Source organism: Myxine glutinosa, chromosome 7 (assembly GCF_964187855.1).
Source record: "Myxine glutinosa chromosome 7, kmMyxGlut1.1, whole genome shotgun sequence".
NCBI classification, from domain to species: Eukaryota; Metazoa; Chordata; class Myxini; order Myxiniformes; family Myxinidae; genus Myxine; species Myxine glutinosa.
The window spans coordinates 47,428,321-47,455,121 of NC_136267.1; the positions used below are offsets into that span (position 1 = coordinate 47,428,321).

The window sequence follows — 26,801 nt, forward strand, 5'->3', positions numbered from 1 at the left end:
GGTGTCAAAGATCCTGAAACGAAATGCTCAGAGGGGTGTCCCTACTCCAATACCGAGACCAGGACGTCCCCGCAGAACCACAAGGAGGGATGATCACCAGCTACACCGGTTAGTCCGCAATGGCCGTACCAAGTCAGCTAATCGGCTTCGGGCTGAGTGGCAGCAACTGACAAATGTGCCTGTATCCAGAAGGCTAGTCAACCAACGACTGGGTCAAGCAGGCTATCGTGCCAGGCGTCCCCTGAGAAAGCCATGCCTGACCAGACAACACCACCAGCGCCGATTGCAGTGGGCCAGAGAGCACCGTCAATGGCAGCCAGGACACCTGGAATCACGTGATCTTCAGTGACGAGTCTAGATTTCTGTTCTATAGTCAAGATGGCCGTGTCCGAGTGCGCAGACATGTGCATGAAGCCTACAACAAAGATTGTATAGTGCCAAGAGTCCAAGCTGGAGGTGGTGGGGTGACCGTTTGGGCTGCTTTTCATGCAGAGGGCAAAACTGACCTGGTTGTTCTGAATGGAAACCTGAACCAGTTCAAGTACAGGGCCATTCTGGAAGAAACATTGCTTCCATTTGCTCGTGCAGCCTTTCGAGGAAACATTGTCTTCCAAGATGACAATGCACGGCCTCATCGTGCTCGCATGATCCAACACTTTCTTGCTGACCGTGGTGTAGAGCATATGGAGTGGCCTGCCATGTCCCCGGATATGATTCCGATAGAGAACTTGTGGGCAGAATTAACGCGTCAAATCGACAACTTGGACCATCAGCCTACCTCTGTGCATGAATTGCAGCAGGCTATTGTCACTGCATGGCAAGCGGTTCCTGCCCAAACCTTGGCAAATCTCGTGAACAGTATGCCTCGACGTGTACGTGCTCTCCTGAATGCTCGTGGGGGATACACGAAGTACTGAACTGTAATTTTACTGTCCGTAATCCCAGTCGTGATTTTAACTTTTGTTTTTGTTAAAAAAATTTTTGGCTAATGTGCAAAATAAGGAGATACTTCTGGAAAACGTACAGAAGTTTAATACAGTACTGTCCATGAATTGAGTTCGATATCAGTTTACATCACTTTGAAGGATCAATTTATTTGTTTCGAAATGTCAAATGTGGTTTTTGTTTCATTTAAATGTCACATTAACAAAATCTAGAATAATGTCAACATAATTCCAATGAACTTTTGGTTCTAAGACATCTTGAAAAGTAAGTTCACCCCCACAAAAAAAATATTCCATATTAAATGCCAAGTCTGTGTATATATATATATATATATATATATATATATATATACAACAAAATATATAACAAGAGGGAGCGGAAGACAAGATGGGGAGAGAAGGGGAAGCACACAAACACAACATTTGAGAGCAGGAAGATGTGTGGGAGGGGGAGGGCTTGGGGGGAGGAGGCGTGGGAAGGGGGGTGGGTGGGTGGGAGAAGTATAAAACACAAGGACACCGAGGACATCCGGGATAGAAGTTGGTATTTCAAAAAAGTGGAATTGGGGTGAAATTAGCGGGGATAGAAAAGATCAAGGTTTTGGATGGGGGAAGACAAGAGATGGTGGTGAACAGCTGTTTTAAAAACCTGGAGGGTGGAGTGGGATTGAAGAGAGTGAGGGAGTTTGTTCCAGAGCTGGGAGAAAAGAGGAATGAAGGAGTGAAGGTGAGCAGAGAGTCTTGATTTTGGCAATTTAATCATAAGAGGGTTGCAGGCAGATCTTGTGCGACCTGTAGGAATATTTGCAGCACAGAGCCCAGAGAGAGCTGGGGGGGGGGGGGGGCAAGGCCAGAGAGGAGTCGGTAGAAGACGGAAAGACCACCAATCTGCGGTGAGTGAGTGAGAGGCCCTTGGAGTTAGCTTCATCGCGGGAGATTCCAATGATTCTGAATGCTTTGGTTTCAACAGCGTGAAGACGAGCTAGGTGTGAGGCAGGAGCACCAGCCCAGAGGGGAGAGCAGTATTCCATTGAGCTGCAGATGAAAGCCTTGTATGTGGTGAGGAGCTCAGGTGTGCCAAGGAAGTACTTCGCACGACGGAGGATGCCCAGTCGGCGACTGGCTTTGGAGGCCAGATTTGAAATGTGCTTTTCTCAGGAAAGATCATGGCAGATAGTGAGACCCAAAAGCTTGAGTGACAGAACTTCTTGGAGAGGATTATTCAGAAAGTGGATGGAAGGGTTGTCCAGTCGGTCTTTTCGGAGAGACATCGTAAGAGTGTGAGATTTGTCAGGATTGAAAGACATGTTCCACTTGTTTAACCAGTGTGTGATGTTATCCAGGTCTGCAGAGAGTGAAGAAGCTGCTGCCTGCCAATTTGAGGGTTGAGATATGGTGCGCCAGGGGGTGGAGTCATCAGCAAAGAGATAGAGAGGATTTTTCAGATAGTCGGAGAGATCATTGATGAAGATGAAGATAAATGAAGGTGCACTGGTTTTCATGGCAAATTAAGATAATAGAGATGTTTCTGCTGATGTCACATTTTTGGTATGTTTGCGATGGAGTTGCCATGTTAATATGCAAAAAACAAAGGATCTACTATGCAGCTGTTATCCGCCTTAAGCATATGAGGGATAGATCCGCATAAATGGGGTAAATCCGGATAAATGGGGTAAATTGCAAGGAAAATGTGTCTTACGTTCCCTGTTTGCAAATTTGCACAAACTTTGGAAATGACTACTTGCGTTTACTTTTTACTTAATATATGTTACAATCACTCATGTATACTCTATTGACAACTACTGCACAGGGTGAACTGGGATTACTGATCATGGAAAAAAAATCCTTAATTATTATGATTTCTCAAGACTGCCGTATGACAGCAATACGTAATCTCAAAGCTCCGTTCTATAAAACCATAGCATAGACAAGAAATAGAGACAGACAAGAAAAGACAGTCATGCTCGTAGATGCAGGTAGATTTGACAAATAAAAATTACCTTTAGGAACCAGTAGAAGCATTTTCCGGTGAAGAAATACTCATGATCGTCGAAGGTGGTCACATGCAATCCTCCTTCGATTTTGCAATTCTCAACACAAGGCTGTTGTTCACATTTCCATTTGCCGTCCTTGCACACACTGCATCAGTTGTCGTTTGTCGTTAGTATTATACAATCTTTGGATACAATGGATACTCGTTTATTTGCAACAAGCACTCTCGATAATATGAAAGATCCTGAAATGCTGCGGTGACAATGACTTACCAGCTTTGACAGTGCAACTCAATTGTCGCATTCACGTGGTAGACTTTGCCTCTGTGCTTACAGGAGCATTCGTGTTTCTGGATACATCCCCTTGTTCCAATGTCATCGTCCACCATTCCTATGGTCATACGCAGAACATCAGATACATAAATAGTCATACGGAAATAAACATTCAAGAAGCCATTGCTTGCCCAGCTAAGCAGCAACGGTAACCGAACTCATACCAGCGAGGGTAATACAATGCAGACAGCCACTGAGTTGCTCAATCTTGTATATATGATGATTGAACTCCAACTAACAGCTAGACTCCAACACCAGTTCTATTTCAAAGAAATTCCAAGTAGGAGTAATGTGATAAAACCAAAATGTGTTACTTCTAGCCTCACGGTAAATTAAACTTAAAGACGATTGCATTTTGCCTTTATAAAAAAAACCTATACATTAATGTTGCTTTTTGGGCCTAATGAGCCTAATACATAATGAAGTCTGCATGCAAAAATACCTAATTGTGTGACGTGTGATTCCTCCCTAACCTCTCCCCAAGCATTCTGTTAGTTGTTTTCTGTTTATATCCTGCTGAAACTACCAAAATCAAGACTCTCTGCTCACCTTCACTCCTCTTTTCTCCCGCCTCTGGAACAAACTCCCTCACTCTCTTCAATCCCACTCATCCCTCCAGGTATTTAAAACAGCTGTTCACCACCATCTTTTATCTTCCCTCATCCAAAACCTTGATCTTTTCTACCCCCGTTAATTCACCCCAGATCCACCTCTTTCAATTTTCGACTTAATTCCTGAAATTCCGAGTAGTGTTCATTTTTTATACCATGCCAGTACCCGCCCCCCCCCCCCCTGCTCCCCCCCCCTCCCAGCCGTCTTCCTTCCACAGATCTACCGACGTCCCTGTTCGCTACTGTTGTTGTGCTTGTATGCTTTCCTCTCTCTCCCCCTCTTGTCTCCCGTTCCCTTCATTGTATGTTTTATGTGTCTGTGCATGTTTTCATGTTTAATGTGTTAGCTCTTACACGAGACTCGATTCTGTATACAATTTTTTTTTTTAATCCCTTTACTTCCCCCTCCACCAAAACCTTTTTTCCTTTTTCAGCTCCTCCTCGTCTTCCTTAACCTACTGCCTTCCCTTCCATTTCTCAATCAACTGACATACAAGATCTGTCGCTATCCTGACAGGATTACCAACCTTTGCTGCGATGGCTAATCTATGAGGCATGACCAAAAAAGAATTCCTGGGAGATCCTGCCCTCTCTGCGGAGATAACCAGCGTTGCAAGTTGGTGTTTGCAGTTTCGCCACGTGAGTCCATGTACCCACACGCAAACCTTCCTTCATCAAAAAACCTTCCTGGGAGCTCCCTGAATCCACCGTCATTGGGTTAATTGAAATCCGTTAATCCGTTCTCAAGTTATAGCACGATAAACAGACACCTTTTATAATGTCGATTATTTTCAATACAACTTCCGCTTCACCTGGCCCCCATTTACATAATATTTAGGTGGCTCATAAGATATCTCGGTGTCTCATAAAGGGAAGGTCACGATTGAACAAGAAATACGCTGATATCTATCCCTCGCCATTAAGCTATATAGCAAGTCCATTTGAAACGGATTTTTCTCCCTCTTTCTGAGTTTTGGCATTGATATGTAGAAACGATTCAAATGATCTTCGTCTTTTTACAGTGGCAATGAAGGAAGTACAGTACATTCTCGTGGTATACATATTCAAGTCCTGAGGCATTGATTTTCTTTGCATTGAAGCTTGTTGAGCCCAGCAAAAGGTATTGCAATGGTTCCAATATGATGGCTAGTCCATGATATGCATCCTCACCAATTGGACAGACGCACCCTGCTACGGGTGATTCCACACAGAGATTTGAAGATGTGGGGTTGGAACAGGTTGCCTGGCAAGAAGCACCTGATGAGCTGTATTGTTGGCCTTGGGGGCAGCTGACAGCTGTGAATACAGCAAACAGTTTGTAATTAGAATACTAGTGAGTTAATGCCTCACCATTAATGAGTTGAGCACGATTGCTACTGCACTGAAAATATCATGTATGTGAGGGTTGAGGAGAGGGGAGGCATCTTGCCACACCTTTCTTCTATTTTACAAGTTACCCTGTACGTGTTGGACTACTCACGGCAACTGAAAATATCATGTATGTAAGGGTATGGGATAGGGGAGGCATCTTGCCACACCTTTCCTCTATTTTACAAGTTACCCTTGAAGCGTTGGACTACTCATGGCAACTGAAAATATCATGTATGTGAGGGTTGGGGATAGGGGAGGCATCTTGCCACACCTTTCCTCTATTTTACAAGTTACCCTCAAAGCGTTGGACTACTCACGGCAACTGAAAATATCATGTATGTGAGGGTTGGGGATAGGGGAGGCATCTTGCCACACCTTTCCTCTATTTTACAAGTTACCCTTGAAGCGTTGGACTACTCATGGCAACTGAAAATATCATGTATGTGAGGGTTGGGGATAGGGGAGGCATCTTGCCACACCTTTCCTCTATTTTACAAGTTACCCTCGAAGCGTTGGACTACTCATGGCAACTGAAAATATCATGTATGTGAGGGTTGTGGATAGGAGAGGCATTTTGCCACACCTTTCCTCGATTTTACAAGTTACCCTCAAAGCGTTGGACTACTCACGGCAACTGAAAATATCATGTATGTATGGGTTGGGGATAGGAGAGGCATCTTGCCACACCTTTCCTCTATTTTACAAGTTACCCTGTACGCGTTGGACGACTCACGGCAACTGAAAATATCATGTATGTCAGGGTAGGGGATAGGGGAGGCATCTTGCCACACCTTTCCTCTATTTTACAAGTTACCCTCGAAGCGTTGGACTACTCATGGCATCTGAAAATATCATGTATGTGAGGGTTGGGGATAGGAGAGGCATCTTGCCACACCTTTCCTCTATTTTACAAGTTACCCTGTATGCGTTGGACTACTCATGGAAACTGAAAATATCATGTATGTGAGTGTTGAGGATAGGGGAGGCATCTTGCCACACCTTTCCTCTATTTTACAAGTTACCCTATATGCGTTGGACTACTCATGGCAATTTAAAATATCATGTATGTGAGGGTTGGGGATAGGGGAGGCATCTTGCCACACCTTTCCTCTATTTTACAAGTTACCCTCGAAGCGTTGGACTACTCACGGCAATAATTATGAGGCAGTCTGTTCACGTAGTTAATTTTATTAGCACAGTAGCGCTTTGCCTCTGCAATAGTGTCACAGAGAACACAACTAGAGTTTTGCAGGCACTCGTCGTAGGTTTGCAGATCAGCATTCAAATTGCAGGCATCTTCCAACAACCTCGGCTGCAATGTTTTGCTGACCGCCGGTAGATCACATGCCCTGTAAAGCAAATTGCGAAGGAAATTCTGCAGGTCCCCCTGCAGGCACAAACACACCGATTGGTGTCTGATTAGAAATTGTTGGTGATCACCATTTTAACAAACCAGTGTTTCACCGACATAATGCTGGAAAACTTCTTTTCAGACTATTCTGCCAATCCTTCTTGTACGGCGGCCGCTTTCCGTACTGCATTTGAAAAGCTGCTGATTGGTTATTTTGCATTTTAATTTCACTTTTCTTGATGCAATATCGTCTCCTTCCACCAGTGAATTTAAGTTGATAAACGTTTCGCTTGAATGACACTAACTAGCAGAGTACCTGCCCTATTGGCGGCCTTGTTCTAAGCATGCAACACCTTCTTCTGATACATATCTTTATTGGGGTGGTGTATAGGCAACTGACAGCTCCCTCAATTGCTCCCGTAAATAAGAAAAATAACCCAGGTTACGTTTATGAAGCAAAAACATGCTTACTGCTTATGATTCAAAACACTCCACTGCAGTGGAAAACGTGGGTACAGGAATACTGTACATACTGTAAAGGATGGGACTTGTAATACCTTCTCCCACCTAGAGGCGGCGCTACACGATGCACATTTACATAGAGAATTCGCATCCTCCCCGCTCTCTCCCCGCCTCCTCCCCACCCCTCCTCCCCCAAGACCACCGGCAAAAAAACCACTATACACTAACTGGGGTCATATTGACCCTATGTAGGAAGTCTGGGTGTAATTTGGCCAGAACTGTAGGAGGAGTCGTGCGACAAACATACACAAACAAACACAGGTCTGTGAATTATAGTAAGGATATGGTGTGATGTAGCACAGGCATGATCGGCCGGATGGCCTCTTCCTGTGCCAGTGCCAAAGTTCCTTTTGTGTTTCCTTTTGTGTATCTGATGGACCCGATTAGTCACCTGAGCTTGCATTATAAGAGCTCCGACTTCAGGGCATTAGAACCTACCAGCAGGAGGTGCATGGTAATACTTCCTGGTATAAGTAGTTATATAATCATCATATGTTTAAAAACATTCTTATATGATTTTATCCTTCTCGTCATACCTGTGTGATGTTACACTTTGGTGCTTCATCAGTCAAGTCTTCACATTCATTATCACGAACTGTATGACGTTCAACATAGGCCAATTCTAGAAGAAGATACAAAGAGTAGTGTTGTACAGGGTTAACACTCAAAAAATATATACTGTATGTAATGGTTAGGGCCTAATGTTGTAACAGTGTTGGCCTAATGGTTAGGGTGGCGGGCTTGGGATCCGAAGGTCCAGAGTTCGAATCCCATTCAGCTGTTGAATTAATACCAGGTGGGGTTGACTCAGCCTGTCATCTTTCCGAGGTTGGCGAAACAAGTACCAGGGTACTGGGGGCCTTGGTTGGTGGCAGGATTTGCAAAGTGGTGTGTGTCAGGATGGTGCTGAGGAGTCGTCCAAGGACGCAGCGATGTGCTGATCTGGCGTACGCTCCTATATATATATATATATATATATATATATATATATATATATATATATATATATATATATACATATATATATATATCTGTCGGTATATATATATTAGCTTGGTATATATATATTAGCACATCGGTATATATATATATATATACATATATATATATATATGTCGGTATATATATATACATCGCACATCTGTCGGTATATATATACTGTATTAGCTTGGCTCGACTCGCAACGCTCGCCTCACCACGCATCGTTACAGAGGAACGGGCTTGTTTTAGCTAAAGATAATGACTGTACCTGAGTTGCTGTGTTGTCATGATTTACACCAATCAATATACAAACAATTATTTTGCACAAACTTATTTGTCGTGTTTGTGATATTACATTTTTATAATCATCTTTGGTTGAAGATTTAGGTTGAAAAAAACAATTCAAATAAGAACCCCTCAGCACACACATCGGGGAGGGGTAGGTGCAGATTGGAAGTTGGGGACGATTACACTTCACCACCATGTAATTAAAAACACCTCACCACCATGTAATTAAAAACACCTCACCACCATGTAATTAAAAACACCTCACCACCATCTAATTAAAAACACCTCACCACCATGTAATTAAAAACACCTCACCACCATGTAATTAAAAACACCTCACCACCATCTAATTAAAAACACCTCACCACCATGTAATTAAAAACACCTCACCACCATGTAATTAAAAACACCTCACCACCATCTAATTAAAAACACCTCACCACCATCTAATTAAAAACACCTCACCACCATGTAATTAAAAACACCTCACCACCATGTAATTAAAAACACCTCACCACCATGTAATTAAAAACACCTCACCACCATCTAATTAAAAACACCTCACCACCATGTAATTAAAAACACCTCACCACCATCTAATTAAAAACACCTCACCACCATGTAATTCAAAACACCAAAACACCAAGTAATAAAAAAACACCTCACCACCACGAAATTTAGAACACTTCACCACCACGTAATTCAAAACACCTCACCACCACATTTTTGAAAACACTTCACAACTACGGAAACAAAAGTTTGAGGAAGTACAGTCATGTGAAAAAGTAAGTACACCCCATGTAAAGTTTAGACTTTGTCAACATATTTCAACATACAGCTATTTGATCTTCATTTCAACAATATTGATAGACAAAGGTGATATAATATAACAATTATCATGAAACATTTACATTTTGTAGTCCATTGTATAATTTAAATAAACATAAATGCAAATTTCGCATGTGGAAAAAGTAAGTACACCCCAACATTTATCACTACTTCAAATACCTAAAATTAGAATCAGGTGCACAAGCTCAGGTGCAAATGATGAGAACATCGTTAGAGAGGATCTTGGAGGGATCTGTCTTATTTAAACCTCAGACATTTAGTTTGGTTTGCTCTTTGTTGTTGAAGTGTGCGGCGTCACCCTGCCTAGATCAAAAGAGCTCTCTGAGGCCTTCAGAAAGAAGGTTGTAGATGCCAATGAGTCTGGGAAGGGATTTAAAAAGATCTCCAAACAATTTGAAATCAATATTTCGACTCTCCAGAAGATCATCTTCAAGTGGAGAAGATTTCAAACAACTGCCAACTTGTTCAGGCCAGGCCGCCCCAGCAAGTTCAGCCCGAGAGCAGACCGCAAGATGCTGAAAGAAGTCTCTAAGAACCCCAGAATGTCATCACGGGACCTACAGGTAGCTCTTGCCACTGTTGATGTCAAAGTGCACGAGTCTACCATTAGAAAGAGGCTGCAAAAATTTGATCTACATGGAAGGTGTGCCAGGAGGAAACCTTTGCTGTCCAGAAAGAACATCAGGGCAAGACTAAAGTTTGCCAATGAACACCTTGGCAAAGACCAGCACTTCTGGAACAATGTGCTCTGTACAGATGAGTCAAAGGTGGAGCTATTTGGCCACAGTACCAGAAGACATGTTTGGCGAAAACCAAAGACAGCATTTGACCACAAGAACCTGATACCAACTGCAAAGCATGGTGGTGGAAATATTATGGTTTGGGGCAGATTTGCTGCATCAGGGCCTGGGCAGCTCACCATCATAGAATCCACTATGAATTCTTCATTGTACCACAGGGTTCTTGAGGATAATGTGAGGCCATCTGTCGGAAAGTTGAAGCTCAACCGAAGGTGGACCTTGCAACATGACAATGACCCTAAACATACCAGTAAATCCACCAAGGAATGGCCGAAAAGAAAGAAATGGAGGGTTCTGGAATGGCCAAGTCAAAGCCCGGATCTAAATCCCATCGACATGTTGTGGGGGGATTTGAAACGAGCTGTGCATGCAAGAAACCCCTCAAACATCGCACAGCTGAAAGAATTCTGCATGGAGGAGTGGGCAAAAATTTCTCCCAGTCGATGTCGGAGACTGGTAGACAGTTATAAGAAACGCCTACTTGAGGTTGTTTCTGCCAGAGGGGGCAATACCACCTATTAGAGCCAAGGGTGTACTTACTTTCTCCACATGCGAAATTTGCATTTATGTTTATTTAAATTATACAATGGACTACAAAATGTAAATGTCTCATGATATTTGTTATATTATATCACCTTTATCTATCAATATTGTTGAAATGAAGATCAAATAGCTGTATGTTGAAATATGTTGAAAAGGTCAAAACTTTACACGGGGTGGACTTACTTTTTCACGTGACTGTAGTTCAGTGACAACAGAGACATTGCTCAGATATGTAGATATATAAATATATGAATGTACCTGAGTTGCTGTTTTGTTAGGGTTTACACCAATCATAATACAAACAATTATTTTGCACAAATTTATTTGTCGTGTTTGTGATACTCCATTTTATAAGCAATTTAGGTTGAAATAAAAAAATCCTCAGCACCTACTTACAGGAGGGGTAGGAGCAGACTAGAAGTTTGGGACGATTACACCTCACCACCACATAATTCAAAACACCTCACCACCACATAATTCAAAACACCTCACCACCATGTAATTAAAAACACCTCACCACCACGAAATTAAAAACACCTCACCACCGTGTAATTAAAAACACATCACCACCATGTAATTAAAAACACTTCACCACCATGTAATTAAAAACACCTCACCACCATGTAATTAAAAACACCTCACCACCATGTAATTAAAAACACCTCACCACCATCTAATTAAAAACACCTCACCACCAGGTAATTAAAAACACTTGACCACCATGTAATTAAAAACACCTCACCACCATGTAATTAAAAACACCTCACCACCATGTAATTAAAAACACCTCACCACCATGTAATTAAAAACACCTCACCACCATCTAATTAAAAACACCTCACCACCAGGTAATTAAAAACACTTGACCACCATCTAATTAAAAACACCTCACCACCATGTAATTAAAAACACCTCACCACCATCTAATTAAAAACACATCACCACCATGTAATTAAAAACACTTGACCACCATGTAATTAAAAACACCTCAGCACCATGTAATTAAAAACACCTCAGCACCATGTAATTAAAAACACCTCAGCACCATGTAATTAAAAACACCTCAGCACCATGTAATTAAAAACACCTCAGCACCATGTAATTAAAAACACTTCACCACCATGTAATTAAAAACACCTCAGCACCATGTAATTAAAAACACCTCAGCACCATGTAATTAAAAACACCTCAGCACCATGTAATTAAAAACACCTCAGCACCATGTAATTAAAAACACCTCAGCACCATGTAATTAAAAACACCTCAGCACCATGTAATTAAAAACACTTGACCACCACGAAATTAAAAACACCTCAACACCATGTAATTAAAAACACTTCAGCACCATGTAATTAAAAACACCTCAACACCACATAATTAAAAACACCACCACCACAAAATTAAAAACACTTCACCACCATGTAATTAAAAACACCTCAACACCACATAATTAAAAACACTTCACCACCATGTAATTAAAAACACTTCACCACCATGTAATTAAAAACACTTCACCACCACATAATTAAAAACACTTCACCACCACGAAATTAAAAACACCTCACCACCACATAATTAAAAACGCTTCACCACCACATAATTCAAAACACATCACCACCACGAAATTAAAAACACCTCACCACCATGTAATTAAAAACACTTCACCACCATGTAATTAAAAACACCTCAGCACCATGTAATTAAAAACACTTCACCACCACATAATTAAAAACACTTCACCACCACGAAATTAAAAACACCTCACCACCACATAATTAAAAACGCTTCACCACCACATAATTCAAAACACCTCACCATCTTGTAATTAAAAACACTTCACCACCATGTAATTAAAAACACTTCACCACCATGTAATTAAAAACACCTCAACACCATGTAATTAAAAACACCTCACCACCATGTAATTAAAAACACTTCACCACCATGTAATTAAAAACAACTCACCACCATGTAATTAAAAACACTTCACCACCATGTAATTAAAAACACTTCACCACCATGTAATTAAAAACAACTCACCACCATGTAATTAAAAACACCTCACCACCATGTAATTAAAAACACTTCACCACCATGTAATTAAAAGCACCTCACCACCATGTAATTAAAAACACTTCACCACCATGTAATTAAAAACACTTCACCACCATGTAATTAAAAACACTTCACCACCATGTAATTAAAAACACTTCACCACCATGTAATTAAAAACACTTCACCACCATGTAATTAAATGCACCTCACCACCATGTAATTAAAAACACCTCACCACCATGTAATTAAAAACACCTCACCACCATGTAATTAAAAACACCTCACCACCATGTAATTAAAAACACCTCACCACCATGTAATTAAAAACACCTCACCACCATGTAATTAAAAACACCTCACCACCATGTAATTAAAAACACCTCACCACCATGTAATTAAAAACACCTCACCACCACGTAATGAAAAACACCTCACCACCATGTAATTAAAAACACTTCACCATCGCATAATTAAAAACACTTCAGCACCACGAAATTAAAAACACCTCACCACCAAGTAAATAAAAACACTTCACAACTACAGAAACAAAAGTTTGAGGGAGTAGTTCAGTGACAACACAGACACTGCTCAGATATGTAGATATATGAATGTACCTGAGTTGCTGTTTTGTCATGATTTAAACCAATCATCATACAAACAATTATTTTGCACAAATGCATTTGTAATAAACGTGATATTACATTTTATATACAATTGAAGTTGAAGATTTAAGTTGAAAAAAAAAAGTTTTTCCAAAAAAACAAAGCATTTTTTACAAAAACTTTCAAAAAAAAAATCTTTGGATATACACACGGGAGAGGTAGGTGCATACCAGAAGTTTGGTACGATTTCACAAAAGTTTGAGGGAGTAGTTCAGTGACAACACAGACACTGCAAAGATAGATATATAATTATGTATATATATCTATATTCTATATACAATATATAAAATAAAGTTTTTGTTTGTTTGTCTGCACGCGCTAATCTCCTGAACGGTGAAAGATAGGAGGAAACCTCTGAAGCAAAAAATGTCAGGACGGGCCCCGGGAAGGTTATAGGCCAGGTGGCGAGGCTGGTCGAGGCCGCCTAGGCCGGGCTGGGCCCATTTCGCAATAAATCTTCTTCTTCTTTCCAAAATTCTCTTGAAGTTCAACTTATGCACTTAATAGGAATATCTCACCGATTGCAACACATGCTTTCAAAATTCTCTCTCGCGGACAGAAGAAAGAACAAAGAATCGTTGAGCACTAACTGATACTGGGCTCGCGTCAGACCTATGTACAGAAGATTAAATTCATTCAAAAAGAACCCGGGCAACGCCGGGTGCATTCAGCTAGGCTAATATATATATATATATATATATATATACTCGGTTAGGTCAGCTCGCTGCGCTTGCTTATTCGGAATGTTTTAGCTTGTTTGGAATGATGTGTACAATAATCAATGTAAAGAAGAACATCTGAGGAACAGCTTTGTTCAAGCCAGAAATGTGTCGTGACACCCTGCACACATGTTTCTGCTTAATGACAACATCAGCAAGATATAAATCAGCCTTAAAATGCAAAACATCTAATCAAACTCCACTGATTACATCTTGGGTTGTGCAAGTCAAGGATTTGTTTGAGGCACCTCTCACGCAATGTTTGTGCAAACTGTGACACCATTATGTGTGTTGAGTGTAAGAAACTGGCTGAGCTTATACCATGTCAGGATGATGCTCATGTTTACATTGTCAAGTGTTTGTAAAATGCTAACTTACCTGTTGTAAAGGAAGTGAACTCATCGTCAGGGTCATTATTGTAGTTTCCACATAAACCACACACTTTATTCCGGTAACTGATGCAAAGCTCAACCTACGGAAAAGATATTGAAAATAAACTTTCCAGAAACTTACAGGATTTTACGAAACATAAATGTAAATAGAAAGAGTGGCAATCATATGTGTAGGAAAATTGCATGCTCAGTCAGGGTCACCCAGATAGCTCCGATGGCAGAGCACTGGTACGGTTTTCCAAAGGACCTGGGCTGGATTCCTGGTCTGGGCATGTAATTTTCCCACATATATCAATTTAATTATTTAATCCTGTTCATTAATCTCAACATAAATGTACTTTCAGGTGAAAAATAAACCTCACACATATGACATGTAATATTACTGCAGTTTGGTGAAGAGGAATCTTTCGTACAATAAGACAATAGGCAAGCTATATTTTCTTTTGTGATGCATTGCAGGCATCTAAACGCAATCACTTAAGAATGGTGTCACAATATTGTGGGTTGTCTTATTGGGACAATTATTGTTGCTTTTTCTCATGGGCCAATATTGTCGACATATTCTCGACATAATAACTTCCTTTTTCTCGAGATGTTGCACACACAAACAGGCGACCTTCAAAATGACATAATTCACCCCATAATGCTCTGTGCTCATGTGCAGAAACCCCTAGCAATGACGGTCATCGGCGCTGGGAACATGCTACATAGGGATTGTTACCAAAAATAGCTCAAGCTCCTAAAGGAAGCTGAAAATAATTGGAAAAGTAACATTCACACAATTGGAAAAGCATTCATGCGTCATTTTGAAAGTCACGTATTGGCCAATGCTTGATCTCCACTACCCCGTTTTTCCTTCTTTTATTTTCATTCCTTTCACATATTGTCCATTGAATTGCCATATTGCATCATTTGTACCACTTTGTGGCCTTCACTGTCAAGAAGGCTCGATGAGACTACATGGATGCTGAGCCTCCAAATATGAGACCAGATCAGACTTCTACGGTGTTAATTGATGTCATACTAGGAAAACTAGCAGGTAATCTTGACCAACGAGAATCAGTGCCAACACAGGCTGTCTTGTTTGTAAACAAAATATATTAGAGGAATATGAAGGACAGCTTGCAAGACAAGGAAAATGGTGCGTAAAGTCACCATTAGGTTGTCTTTCTCGTTCCAGCTGATAGTCAAGTGATGCTGAGCATGACGTACGATGATGTAGTCACCAATTTTGGAGAAATGTAATCCATGCTCAACCACAGGCAGAGATAGTCTGTAGCAGGGGAAGAGAACAAGAAAACACCAATAATACTTTTAAATGGAGGGACGATGCTTATTTATAAACAGAAGGGCAAAACACAAGGTAAACAACAGTAATTAAGAGAGTGGCCATATTGGTCTTTTGTCCCTCTCACTGGTCCCCCCACTCCCTTCTCCCCCAACATGTTAATTTATTGCATTCCCCTTACTTCTACCACTTCACAACCTCCCTCCAAGTACCTCCCTCCTCACCCCTTTCATCTCCCATCCTGAATTTATTTTCTCAATTGATCCACCAACATTACACGCTCAACAAGTAGACAATGATTCTGTAAGGTCTCACACTTTGGCCTCTTTTATTGCCACGTTCTTGGCCATGGTGACGTTGCCTCGTTGCATGGTGACCTTGTGGGTTTCGGTCAGTAGGATCACTTTGTTGATGAGTCGTGAACGGCTGTCTCGCTCATATTGCACCTCAAAATCGCTGAACGGTTCATCACAGTCATACAGCAATCGATAGAGACATCCACCCGCAAATGTGATGGAGCGTTGGTCAAAGGTTCGCATATGGCCCTGACCCCAGACGCTGCACGTGCCTTCATACATAGAATGGAGGGATATGGAGAAGGGAGTCGATTAAAGTTGCAACTTATTACAGAAAAGCGTTATAAGAGTGAAGAAGCAATACACAGTACATTACAAAGATTCAGCATTAATTTGAGCTTGAATATCGGATGCAGACATACTTTTCAAAACAATGACAATTGTACATTTTGATCTAAGATTGAAAATTCGGACTGGTTTTCTAACCTAATTATTGGAATCTCCCACGATGAAGCTGAGTCTTTTGGCCTATCTTGATCACGTCACAGACAGGTACAGTGGTCTGTCTTCTACCGCCTCCTATTGGTATTGCACCCTCTGCTCTTTCCATGTTCTGAACCTCCTTCCACCCCACCCCCACCCCCTTTTCCCCTTAGTCTCTGCAAGGTGCATGCAATCTTCCATTAAGCTCCCTCTCGTGAAACTCCCAAAATGCAGAGCAGTCACCATGCTAATTGTCAGGGTGTTGGGACCTCTCTCACCAGCCATGGCCCTGCAGCAGAGAACTTCTGTGACTCCATGGGCCAGACTCAATCTTCCCTGCTAATGTCTCCTGTTGTTCCTCTGCTTCAATTGGTGTATATGTGATCATGTGCTTGTGAGAGTCGACATCTCTTTGGATATTCTTGGAGAACAACCTCAATGCCAGCAAGTTTGGTGATTCACTCGGTGACTGGCAGGGACTCCAAGCCACCATCTCACTTCAGGACTGGTCTCCTATATCTGCTGCTACTGAAATTATCTTGGCCTGGGAATTCTTCCACAGAAAACTTCTCTCTTTATTGCAAAGATTAATCCTATCTTCTCTGCAGTTAAAATACCCTCCGTCCTGCTCCCACCTATGATACATTGAATCTTGCAGTGAAGTAGTTGCCTTGAAACAACTTGCCCTCTCTTCCTGGAATGTAAATCTGACTGAAGGCAACTGCAGATCATTCCACAAAGCCCGCAAGCAAGTGTGTATCCACTCTCCGGAGTGCCAGAAACAAAATCTGTGCAACCTCAAGACTTAACATTCAAACTTGTCTCTCCTCCTCTAAAACATTGTGACACATTGTTAAATTTGTTTCTGGAGTATGGTCCCCTTCCATTCTTTCCCTCTCTTCAAATGGCTCTACAGTCGACTCTGCTTGTGAGAATGCCGAATGCCTCAATTCTGTGTTTGCTTCCAAATCTTGTACCGCAACCCCTTGCTCTTTGTACCCACCCTACCCAATTGCATCCAATTGCTCCTGGTGTCATGTGCACCTGAGCAGATCGAGAAAATCATGGCAACTCTCGACTCTGATTCTGCAACTGGTCCGGACGACATCAGGGCAACGCGTCCGAAAAACCTGCTCTGCTGCTCTTGCTCATCCTCTTTCTGATCTCCCCCCGCCCCCCCCCGGCCCCCAATAATCTGCTTGGAGGTTAGCTAACATCACTGCATTACATAAACTAGGTGCAAAATGGATCCTCGTAACTATAACCCGAAGAGTGTGGTGGCAGTTGTGGTTCACTGGCGTTTCCATCTCTTCATGAATGAGCATTCTATTGCACCATTTATTTAATTTAAGCAGCTGATGCCCTCAGGACTTCACCAAGTCATCGCTGGAGTGCACTTTGCTTGTTGTGGTGACCTCGGGGTTCTTCTGCTGTGACTATGGTACAGCATTTACCACAGCCATTCTGCAAGCAACTGTGGCTGATAAATGTGGTTCATTCCTCCCTCCACTTGCTCTTCCTGGCTCTTGCTTCCTCATGTCCATCCTCTCCCAGCATCCTCCACTCTTTTTTCCATTTAATCCCTCCATTTCCATTTTATTTTAACACTTTCGTCCTGTTCTTTAGCTTCCTCTGCTGGATCATAGTGTTATAATTACTAATTCCTTATTATCCAATGGCATATGGAGCTTCTTATGAATCTTTGCCACTATCGTCGATTTTGGACCCACATTCCAATTCCATTTCAGGTGACCTTCGTTCCTTTCATTTCCTCCTTGATGGTACGTCACTAGGTCTCTCTTAGCTGTCCAACCTTTCTATACCCATCAGGTGCCCAGTATATTGCTATTTTCGCTTATATCTTGATATCTGAAAATTTGGACATCTCTAAAACTGCTCAACAAAAAAATTTGAAACTTGTCATATGTCATCAACTCCCCCATGGGGTATTATGGTGGTAACGATGATGTCAACAATGAAATGGTATTACAGCCATAATTGGTTGAATCAAAATCCTGATCTGAAATATCTGAAACGTCATATATCTGATCTATGACCTGATGTGAGTGAAGAATTTAATTTATGACGTCATCGGTCACGTGGTCGATGGCGGCCATATTGGAGTTAAATTAATAATGTTAAAAAAATCTTCTTCTCCAGAAACGCGCTCAACAGATAGATGTGAAACTTCATACATATGATCGACTAGCCATGCGGATTATAGTTTGAATAGCTCTCAAACTCAATGTTGCCAAGATTGAAAAAACGATGTCCATAAGCTTTCTCAAACTCAATGTTGCCAAGACTATTGCTAATATGCTGATCTGTGGCTCATCATCAATCTTTGGAAAGCTTCAATTTAAGAAAGTGGAAACTTGTAGATCATCAACCAATCACTGCTACCTCATTATCTAACTTAGAACTCACCATGCACCACACTTTTTCCTTTATTCTGCCCCTCGCTAAAATCTGCAAATCGCATTTATTCAATTTCCACAATGTTGGCCATATCCGCTCATGCCTGAATTAGCGGACAACTAAAACTTTGGTTCACAGTCTCAGAAGATCATGCTTGGCTGTTCAATGTCTGTTGCTTCTATATCATAGGCAGGTCACTTCTCTCTCTCGCTCTTTTTTTTTTTTTACATCACCTTCTCAAATATTGCTCCCTCTGCTCTGTCAGCACAGCAACACCAGGTTGACAAAATCCTTACAGTAACCCGAATTGATCACTTGGGTTTATTATAACAGTACTTAGTGAAAAGTGAGTTACATGCGAGTAAACCTTGAGTCGTGATTCATTACCTGGTCGATCCGTGTTTTCTTGATTGTTTATTTGTAGAGGCAGACGAGTCATCATACCTGCAAAAAAAATATTTTTATTTACATATTTGCAACAGAAAATTCAAAAGCAGATGCATTTTAATAACCTTTTCTTGAAGGGGGGGGGGGGGGGGAAAGCTTGATGAGCATTATCATATATAACCAGAGTGAAAATTGAGTAAGGTCATAGCCTCAGGTAATGACCTACCTTCCAGGTCTTCAGGGTTCTTAAGGGGCTTCAGGGTTTTTGAGGGTCTTGGGGGTCTTCTGGGTCATGGGGGTCTTAAAGAGTCTTAGGCATCTGAAGGGTCTTCGGGGTCTTAAATGGTCTTGGGGGTGGGGGGTGTCTTTGGGGTTTTGGGGGTCTTAAGGGTCTTAGGAGCAATGGGGGCCTTGAATGTCTTGCAGAGGGGGGGGGGGTCTTAAAGGGTCTTCAAAGGTCTAAGGGATCTTGACAGTCTAAAGGGTCGAAAGATTTAAAAGGTATATTCCAATAGTACGCAATTAGTAGACATATAGTGACACGGCTTCACAGCTTCACCCCAGCACTGCTTCATATATATATGTATATATATATATATATATATATATGAATGATCGTTTTAAGGCCATTTTCCCCGCTAGAGCGGGGGTTAGCCTTGCGGGCCCCATGACAATCATGGTTCCCTGTTTGAGGCAATGTTTTTATGGCTGGATGCCCTTCCTGACGCCAACCCTTGGTCGCGCTCTTATGATGCGCAGGGATACGGTGTGCACACCGTGATCATTCATCCCAGCAAGCTGGTACTCAATTTGCCGACCTCGGAAGGATGACAGGCTGAGTCAATCCCCCTGGTGTTGGTTCAGCGATTGACCGGGATTCGAACCCAGGATCCCAGGATCCTAGGTATCCCAAGCCGGCACCCTAACCGCTAAGCCAACACCAGGGTGCATATATATATATGCTCTTCCTGGCTTGTCATATGTCACTTCACTAAGTATTTCACTATATAAATATATATATGTTGTTTTTTTAATTGGTCTTGTCTTCTGCAGAAGGAACGAGAGTTCAAATGCAAGTTAAAGTTTTATATTCTAGCTCTAAGCCGAACATAATGTAATTCGATCAAATTTCTCTCTTGCTGTACTTACAAAGGAACATTACAAAGCAAGGAAAGGTATGCTGAAAAGGGTTTCAAGTGTGCATACTTATAAGAATGTGCTCAAATTTTGGGAAGAAAATGTCCTATTTTAGCATCATGAATCAGGCCTCTGTAAATAGATTGTGGATTGTATCTACTGAGAGCTGATAAGAGTGCGTTTTGACTGTCAGTTGATAAAATATTTTCCTTAGCATCTCTGCTGATGGAGACCAACACTAGTCTTCATGACAACCATGGTATTTGTACATACAAAGGAGCTTTGCCTTTCTTAAAGTGGAATGGATTATATTCCATCCCCTATAGTAGACACATTTGTTCTGTGACACACACACATACACACACACACACACACACACACACACACACACACACACACACACACACACACACACACACACACACACACTTTTTCCAGGGTGATCGAAACTACCAAAGCAGCTTTGTGGAGAAGGAAATACACTGTAGGATCCACTAGAAGCAACCAATATGCCTGATGTTGGTCGGTTAAGGTGGCTGGCTTAAGACCTTAGGGTCCTGAGTTTGAGCCCCTGCCATGCCATTGTAATTAACACCCGGTAGATTGACTCAGCCTGTCATCCTTCGGAGGTTGGCAAAATGAGTACCAGCTACCAGGGTAACAAGCCATTCGAGTATCCTGAGGCAGAGTGGTGACCTTCCAGGATTTTACTCCTTAGCCAATTAAACTGCGTCGACAGCTCCGATACACCTATGGCCTGAATGGAATGGTTATTGGAAGCAACCAATACTGGCAAATGAGTTCTCAAATTGTCACCCTATCTGATGGATGGTTCACCTATTTAAATACTTGTGAAACACCAGTGTAATTTTTTATGAATGTGTCTGGAATTAAAGTCAGACCTCTGAGATATCCTGACAACTCCCATGTATAAATGAGGAAATGCCAATTTATTTTCCTATTTACTTTTTCCTTCCTATTGTGAGGTGTGGGACAATCAAATGGGTATTTGTGTATGTTAGACCAGGAAGTGATGCATTAGTACTTTAGTAGGAAAACACAGGTGGTGGTTCGGTCGTCAGAAATGGGACTTTTATGTCATTCGATAGTATAGGTTTTTCGGGGATGGAGATAATACAGTGATCATAAGCAAAGCATATGTAATGGTTCCTTACCTGGCACGCCTTGATATCCATGTGATTGAAACGGGTACAAAGTCGGAGCTGCAAAGAGATGTTTATGAATGTTTTATGAAGATGTTTATGAAGAGCACAGAGTCCAGAATCATAGGAAATGTTTTTTCTTCGTTTTCGACACAATGCCTTTGAGGTGGATTGGATGTCGTGGGCCAACAGTTTTTTTGTTTTTTTTTGTATACAAGGTCGAGGCTCGTGTAAGAGCTAACATTGATCACAAAAAGACAAACTGTCACATAAAACATAAAACATATGATAAAGGGAGCGGGAGAACAAGATGGAGAGCAGGGACATCGGGAGATCTGTGGGAGGGAGAGGGCTTGGGGGGAGGAGGCATGGGAAGGGGGTGGGGGAGAAATGTTGCCCCCACATCGTCCAGATTTACTGCCACTTCACGTTTTTCTTTGGAGACATATGGAATCAATGCTATATACCACAAAATCACACACTATTTAGGATTTAGGGAAATTAAATCAGACACGAATTTGCTAAAATCGATGCGTCTTTGTTTAAGAAACATTTGAAGAAACTTGTATGAAAAAAATGATATGAGTCTGCACTCTGCATGTCTGTGGCTCACAACTTGAGCAATTGTTATAATACAATTGTAAAATAAATATCCATATAATTCTGGTTTTAAAACATTCGGTATTATATCATCATCTGGTTTTTTTGGTTTCTCCTTTCAGTTGATTGTATTAGTTACAATTGGGGATTTCAATTACGCATTGGCATTTTTAAATGAATGCTTACACATCACAAATCACTTTTGCTTTGTTTATCACAATTTTTTTCCTTTAATCTCTCTCCACATAAAAATCAGTTTCCTGTCTCTTGTCCACACAAAAAAGTTTTATCTTGTTTATCTATGCAACAAAAATCAGTTTCCTGTCTCTTGTCCACACAAAAATGTTTTATGTTGTTTATCTATGCATCAAAAATCAGTTTCCTGTCTCTTGTCCACACAAAAATGTTTTATCTTGTTTATCTATGCATCAAAAAGGATTTTTTATTGTCTATATCTAATGCATTGTCAAAATGACGGTCAAGGATGCATTATCACAAGAAAGAGCAATCAGAGATTGCATACCCTCGCCGGGGTGCGTTTGTGACGTGTATTTTTAGGGTGTTTTTGTACATTCTTTCATTATTTTGTACAACCCCACTTTCATCAGCTACGTGTGACACATGACGTCCTCTTTATAAAACTGAATTCAGTATTGTATTTTAAATATATATACTTTAATGAGGCTGTCCACGAAGTCTTTTGACTCATCAAGGTCCTATGGTTCTTTTGGGTCATTGGGGTGTTTTGAGTCCTTGGGGTATTTTGGGTCTTCTGAGTCTTCGGAGTCTTCAGGGTATTTTGGGTCTTTTTGGGTCCTCAGGTCTTTTGGGTATTCTGAGTCCTCAGGGTATTTTGGGTCCTTGGAGTTCTCTGGTTCTTCATGGTATTTAAGGACATTCAGGGTATGTTGGGGTCTTGGTGGTTTTAAAGGTCTTGAGGGTGATTAAAGGTTCTTCAAAGGTCCAATGGGTCTCAGCAGTCCAAAGTATCGAAAGGTACATTCCGATAGTACATAATTAATAGACATACATAATTAATATACAGGATGCCACCGACTTGAAACAGTACATAATTATTAATAGATATATTGAAAACTCACATGGCTGGAGAAGATAATACAGTTGAATTTCTTCTTCTTCAAACAATAACAATGTCTGGCTGCTAGACCGTAAGACCAATCATATGGAAATTTTAAACAATTGTTTCCCTTTGGGACTACTACATTACTTTGAATTTTAACATCGATCAATGAAACTGTTCAAGAGATATAAAATTTTTAAAGATTTTTGTTTAACCCAACATGGCCGCCAAAACATGTGACGTATAATTATTCAAGGACAGCATGGTATTCGCAAGGCATAGGGAACATATGTGTGAAATTTCCATTCGATCTGTTCAGCCGTTCTGGAGGAGTGGCTATATAAAGTTTTATTCTTCAAATTAGAGCAATGTGACTGTGTCGCCAATATGTCTCCGCATAGTCCCACAATGGGTATATGCCCTTGTTCACCGTCCTAAAAATAAACAACTTTGATTTAAATCCCTTCAGCTGTTTTCAAGTATCACATTTTTACCAGCCATTACAGGTTTCACATCGATCGGTGAAGCGATTTCAGACAAGGGATTTTTTTTTTAAATATCGGCTTTCAAGTTAATATGGCTGCCACCCCACATGATATATACCTTTAAAACCTTTTAAATACCTGTAAATAATAAATAATACCTTTAAATAATACCTTTAAAAATTAAGATATACCTTTAAAATGTACACTTTGCATTGGTATGGGTCGGGGGTCATGTTTGTCGATTTTGATTGTTGATCGGATAAGGTTCGTTTTTATATCAAAGATGGCTGCCAAACCATGTGACCTACGACATCATTTTTACACTATTTGCAACAGTAGAGTTAGATGATATTTGTAAAATTTCACATTGGTAGGATAAGCGGTTTCAAAGATATAATTATTTAATATTTTCCTTCAATCCAATGTGTCTGCCACACCATGTGACCAATGATGTTTTTGTGATCATTTTTTAATCGCCATGCTGACGTCAAACTTAGTCAAACAAACACACATAAAGTTTTGAGTCAATCAATTTGGTGGTTTGGGAGAAGTCGTTTTTTTTTTTTTTTGGTTAGGTTAAATCCAATATGGCTGCCAAACCATGTGACCTATGATGTCATAAATTTAATATTTCAATACAAATGAGTTATTGATCATGCGCATGCAATTTCTGATAAGGAATTCGATTAAAACATTTTTGGGTTGTATACCACTTCACCTATGATGTCATCATTATCATGCTTTTGTTCCCTATTGGGAGTACTTGAGAATGTGCCAAGTTTCAAATTTTTCCATTCAGCGGTTTCTGATAAATAATTTTTTTAATCATTTGCGTTTAATCCAAGATGGCTGCCATACCACGTGACCTATGACGTCATAATTATTATATAAACATTCTGCATGGGTGTCACTCTTACCCTGAAAGTTTCGTCGCAATTCGATATGTGGTTGCTGAGAAAAACGAGGTTTAGCCCGGATGGAAGGACGGACAACCCAAAAACATAACGCCTCTGGTCACTTTCAGGGGCGGAGGCATAAAAATCAAAGGCCGGCAAACCATCTGACCTATGACGTCATGGACGTGGAACCTTTTGTTCGTCATGGTTATGCGATCATGCATGTAATGCTTTGCCTCGATCTGTTTAGCCGTTTCTGAGAAAAAGGGGTTTTCGTGGTTTTTAAGGCGTTTGTGTTGAAACAAATATGGCGGCCGAACCAGGTGACTGATGAAGTCGTCATTTTTTTTTCTCCAACAATTTATTCCTAGATGTTACTCAAGAAATTTCATCGTGATCGAATGAAGTTTTGTACTTGTCGAATTATGACGTAATAATGGAGGCACCTATGACATCATCATTAACATATTTTATTCCCCATGGACATTTCTTTACAATGAGCCATGTCTCAATTTTTTCTATTCAGCACTTTCGGAGATATCGAGGTGCAAAGTTTTGGGGTTTTTACATGGCACCCGTACCACGGGACCTATAACCTCATAATTATCAATAAAAAATTATACAGGACGAGGTGCACCTTTGGTGAAAATTTCCTGTGAATCGGACCAATGGTTTATACAGAGAAAAGCATATTTATTCTGTGCGGACAAAACAGACAAACGGACTCAAATGCAATACCCTGTCCTCTGGCGAAGAAAATAAAACTGTCAAGGATCCATTGTCAATACGAGAACGGCACTCAGTAGAGAGCATACCTCCACCTGGTTGGCCATATCACTCAATGGTGAAGAATCACTTTAAAATTCTACTAGCTAGATCCGGATTCGGATCTTCACCAAAATCGAATCTATGTGTCCTTGTCAGACACACAACCGGTCCAACAAGTTTCGTCCACTTCCGTCGACAACTTTTTGAGATATCCCGCTATGTATCGTTTTTGGCCCTATCTGCCAATGGTGAAGAATCACTTAAAAAATTATAGTAGCCGGATCCGAATGTTCACCAAAATGTAATCATTTCGTCCTTGTCACATACGCTACATCTCTGCAAAATTTCATGGTACAATACAAAGATATACACAATACAGATCACCCATCAGACCACCTGTCCACAATTTTGTGAGATATCTTGTTCACAAACAAACGGACAAACCGACAAACGGACAAACAGACAAACAGACAGGGGTGAAAACATAACCTCCGTCCACCTTTGATGGCGAAGGTAATAAGACTGTCAATCCATTGTCAATATAACGTTTAAATATACATTATCAATAAAACGGTCAAAGAGCCATTGCTAATATGACAGCTCAGGAACAAATGCAGTACTTTACTTCACAATCATTTGCTCAAATATCTAACAATTAACAGATACATTTTCATAAACAAACGTACTTTGTCTCTCTCGGTTATTATTTAAAAATCCACAAAACCCATTGCGCCAACAAGGGGGCTCGGATTCATCAACAACGGCCAGGGATGGGATGAGGCAAACATACAGCCATAGGTATCCATCCGTGTATTTTGTCCATTAACGAGCAGAATTACGCTTCCAAATTAAAGGCAGGAAAGGAAATGGCAACTTACTCTGAATACTTGCGGTCGCGAATGTCTTCAAGGTGAGAATGCATACGGCCAACGAACAGGTGGCCCGCATCGTGGCGACGAAGATTGCCGGGTGAATTTTCGAGGCGAGACCGACCCTCTTTATACAACCAAGTCAGGGGCTGCCCGTCGGAAAATGGCAACGAGCCAGGAGGAAATTAAAAAGGTATTCAAATTTGATAGTTGCTCGACCAGTTTACCTTTTCAGCATTCTATTTCTTTTCGAACCACCCATTATAATCGCTACCCAGAAACTGCTCCGGAAGCACCAAGCACCCACTGGGTAAAAAGGTGGGGCGTCAAAAGTCTTTCAGCTTTATCTCTTCATCAATTTTGCCAAGAATTTAAAATATTTTCCAGTTGATGATTCAGCAGCTGTTGCACTCATAGGGGTAACATCAAGATCGCTATTCCGCACTGGCTTTCAGAGAAACAAAACTTCGTTAACAAATCTTTCATGGAGTTCGATCACGTTCCAATTTTTTTCTCCT

The 26,801-nt window shown here is 40.9% G+C and overlaps 1 protein-coding gene across 1 annotated transcript; it reads right to left on the minus strand.

Annotated features, from left to right (window-relative positions):
• Positions 1–2,887: 2,887 nt before the first annotated feature.
• Positions 2,888–26,376, minus strand: LOC144892933 (mucin-2-like). Its single transcript, XM_078781647.1, has 11 exons — positions 26,293–26,376; positions 21,597–21,644; positions 19,285–19,341; positions 16,016–16,268; positions 15,568–15,685; positions 14,399–14,492; positions 7,660–7,745; positions 6,400–6,637; positions 5,050–5,175; positions 3,209–3,326; positions 2,888–3,083 (listed from the first exon to the last, which is right to left on the minus strand). The coding sequence occupies exons 1-11, from the start codon at positions 26,360–26,362 to the stop codon at positions 2,903–2,905; spliced, it is 1,389 nt and encodes a 462-aa protein (XP_078637773.1). The 5' UTR covers positions 26,363–26,376; the 3' UTR covers positions 2,888–2,902.
• Positions 26,377–26,801: the final 425 nt, after the last annotated feature.

What these genes read in the sequence shown, in the direction of transcription:
- LOC144892933 (XM_078781647.1), bottom strand. Translation starts at nt 26,362, where the DNA reads ATGCGGGCCACCTGTTCGTTGGCCGTATGCATTCTCACCTTGAAGACA. An exon ending in GCAATAAAAGAGGCCAAAGT is followed by an intron (nt 15,686 to 16,015) that starts GTGAGACCTTAC and finishes CCCCTGCTACAG; the next exon opens with ACTATCTCTGCCTGTGGTTG. An exon ending in GAGTTGCACTGTCAAAGCTG is followed by an intron (nt 3,084 to 3,208) that starts GTAAGTCATTGT and finishes CAACTGATGCAG; the next exon opens with TGTGTGCAAGGACGGCAAAT.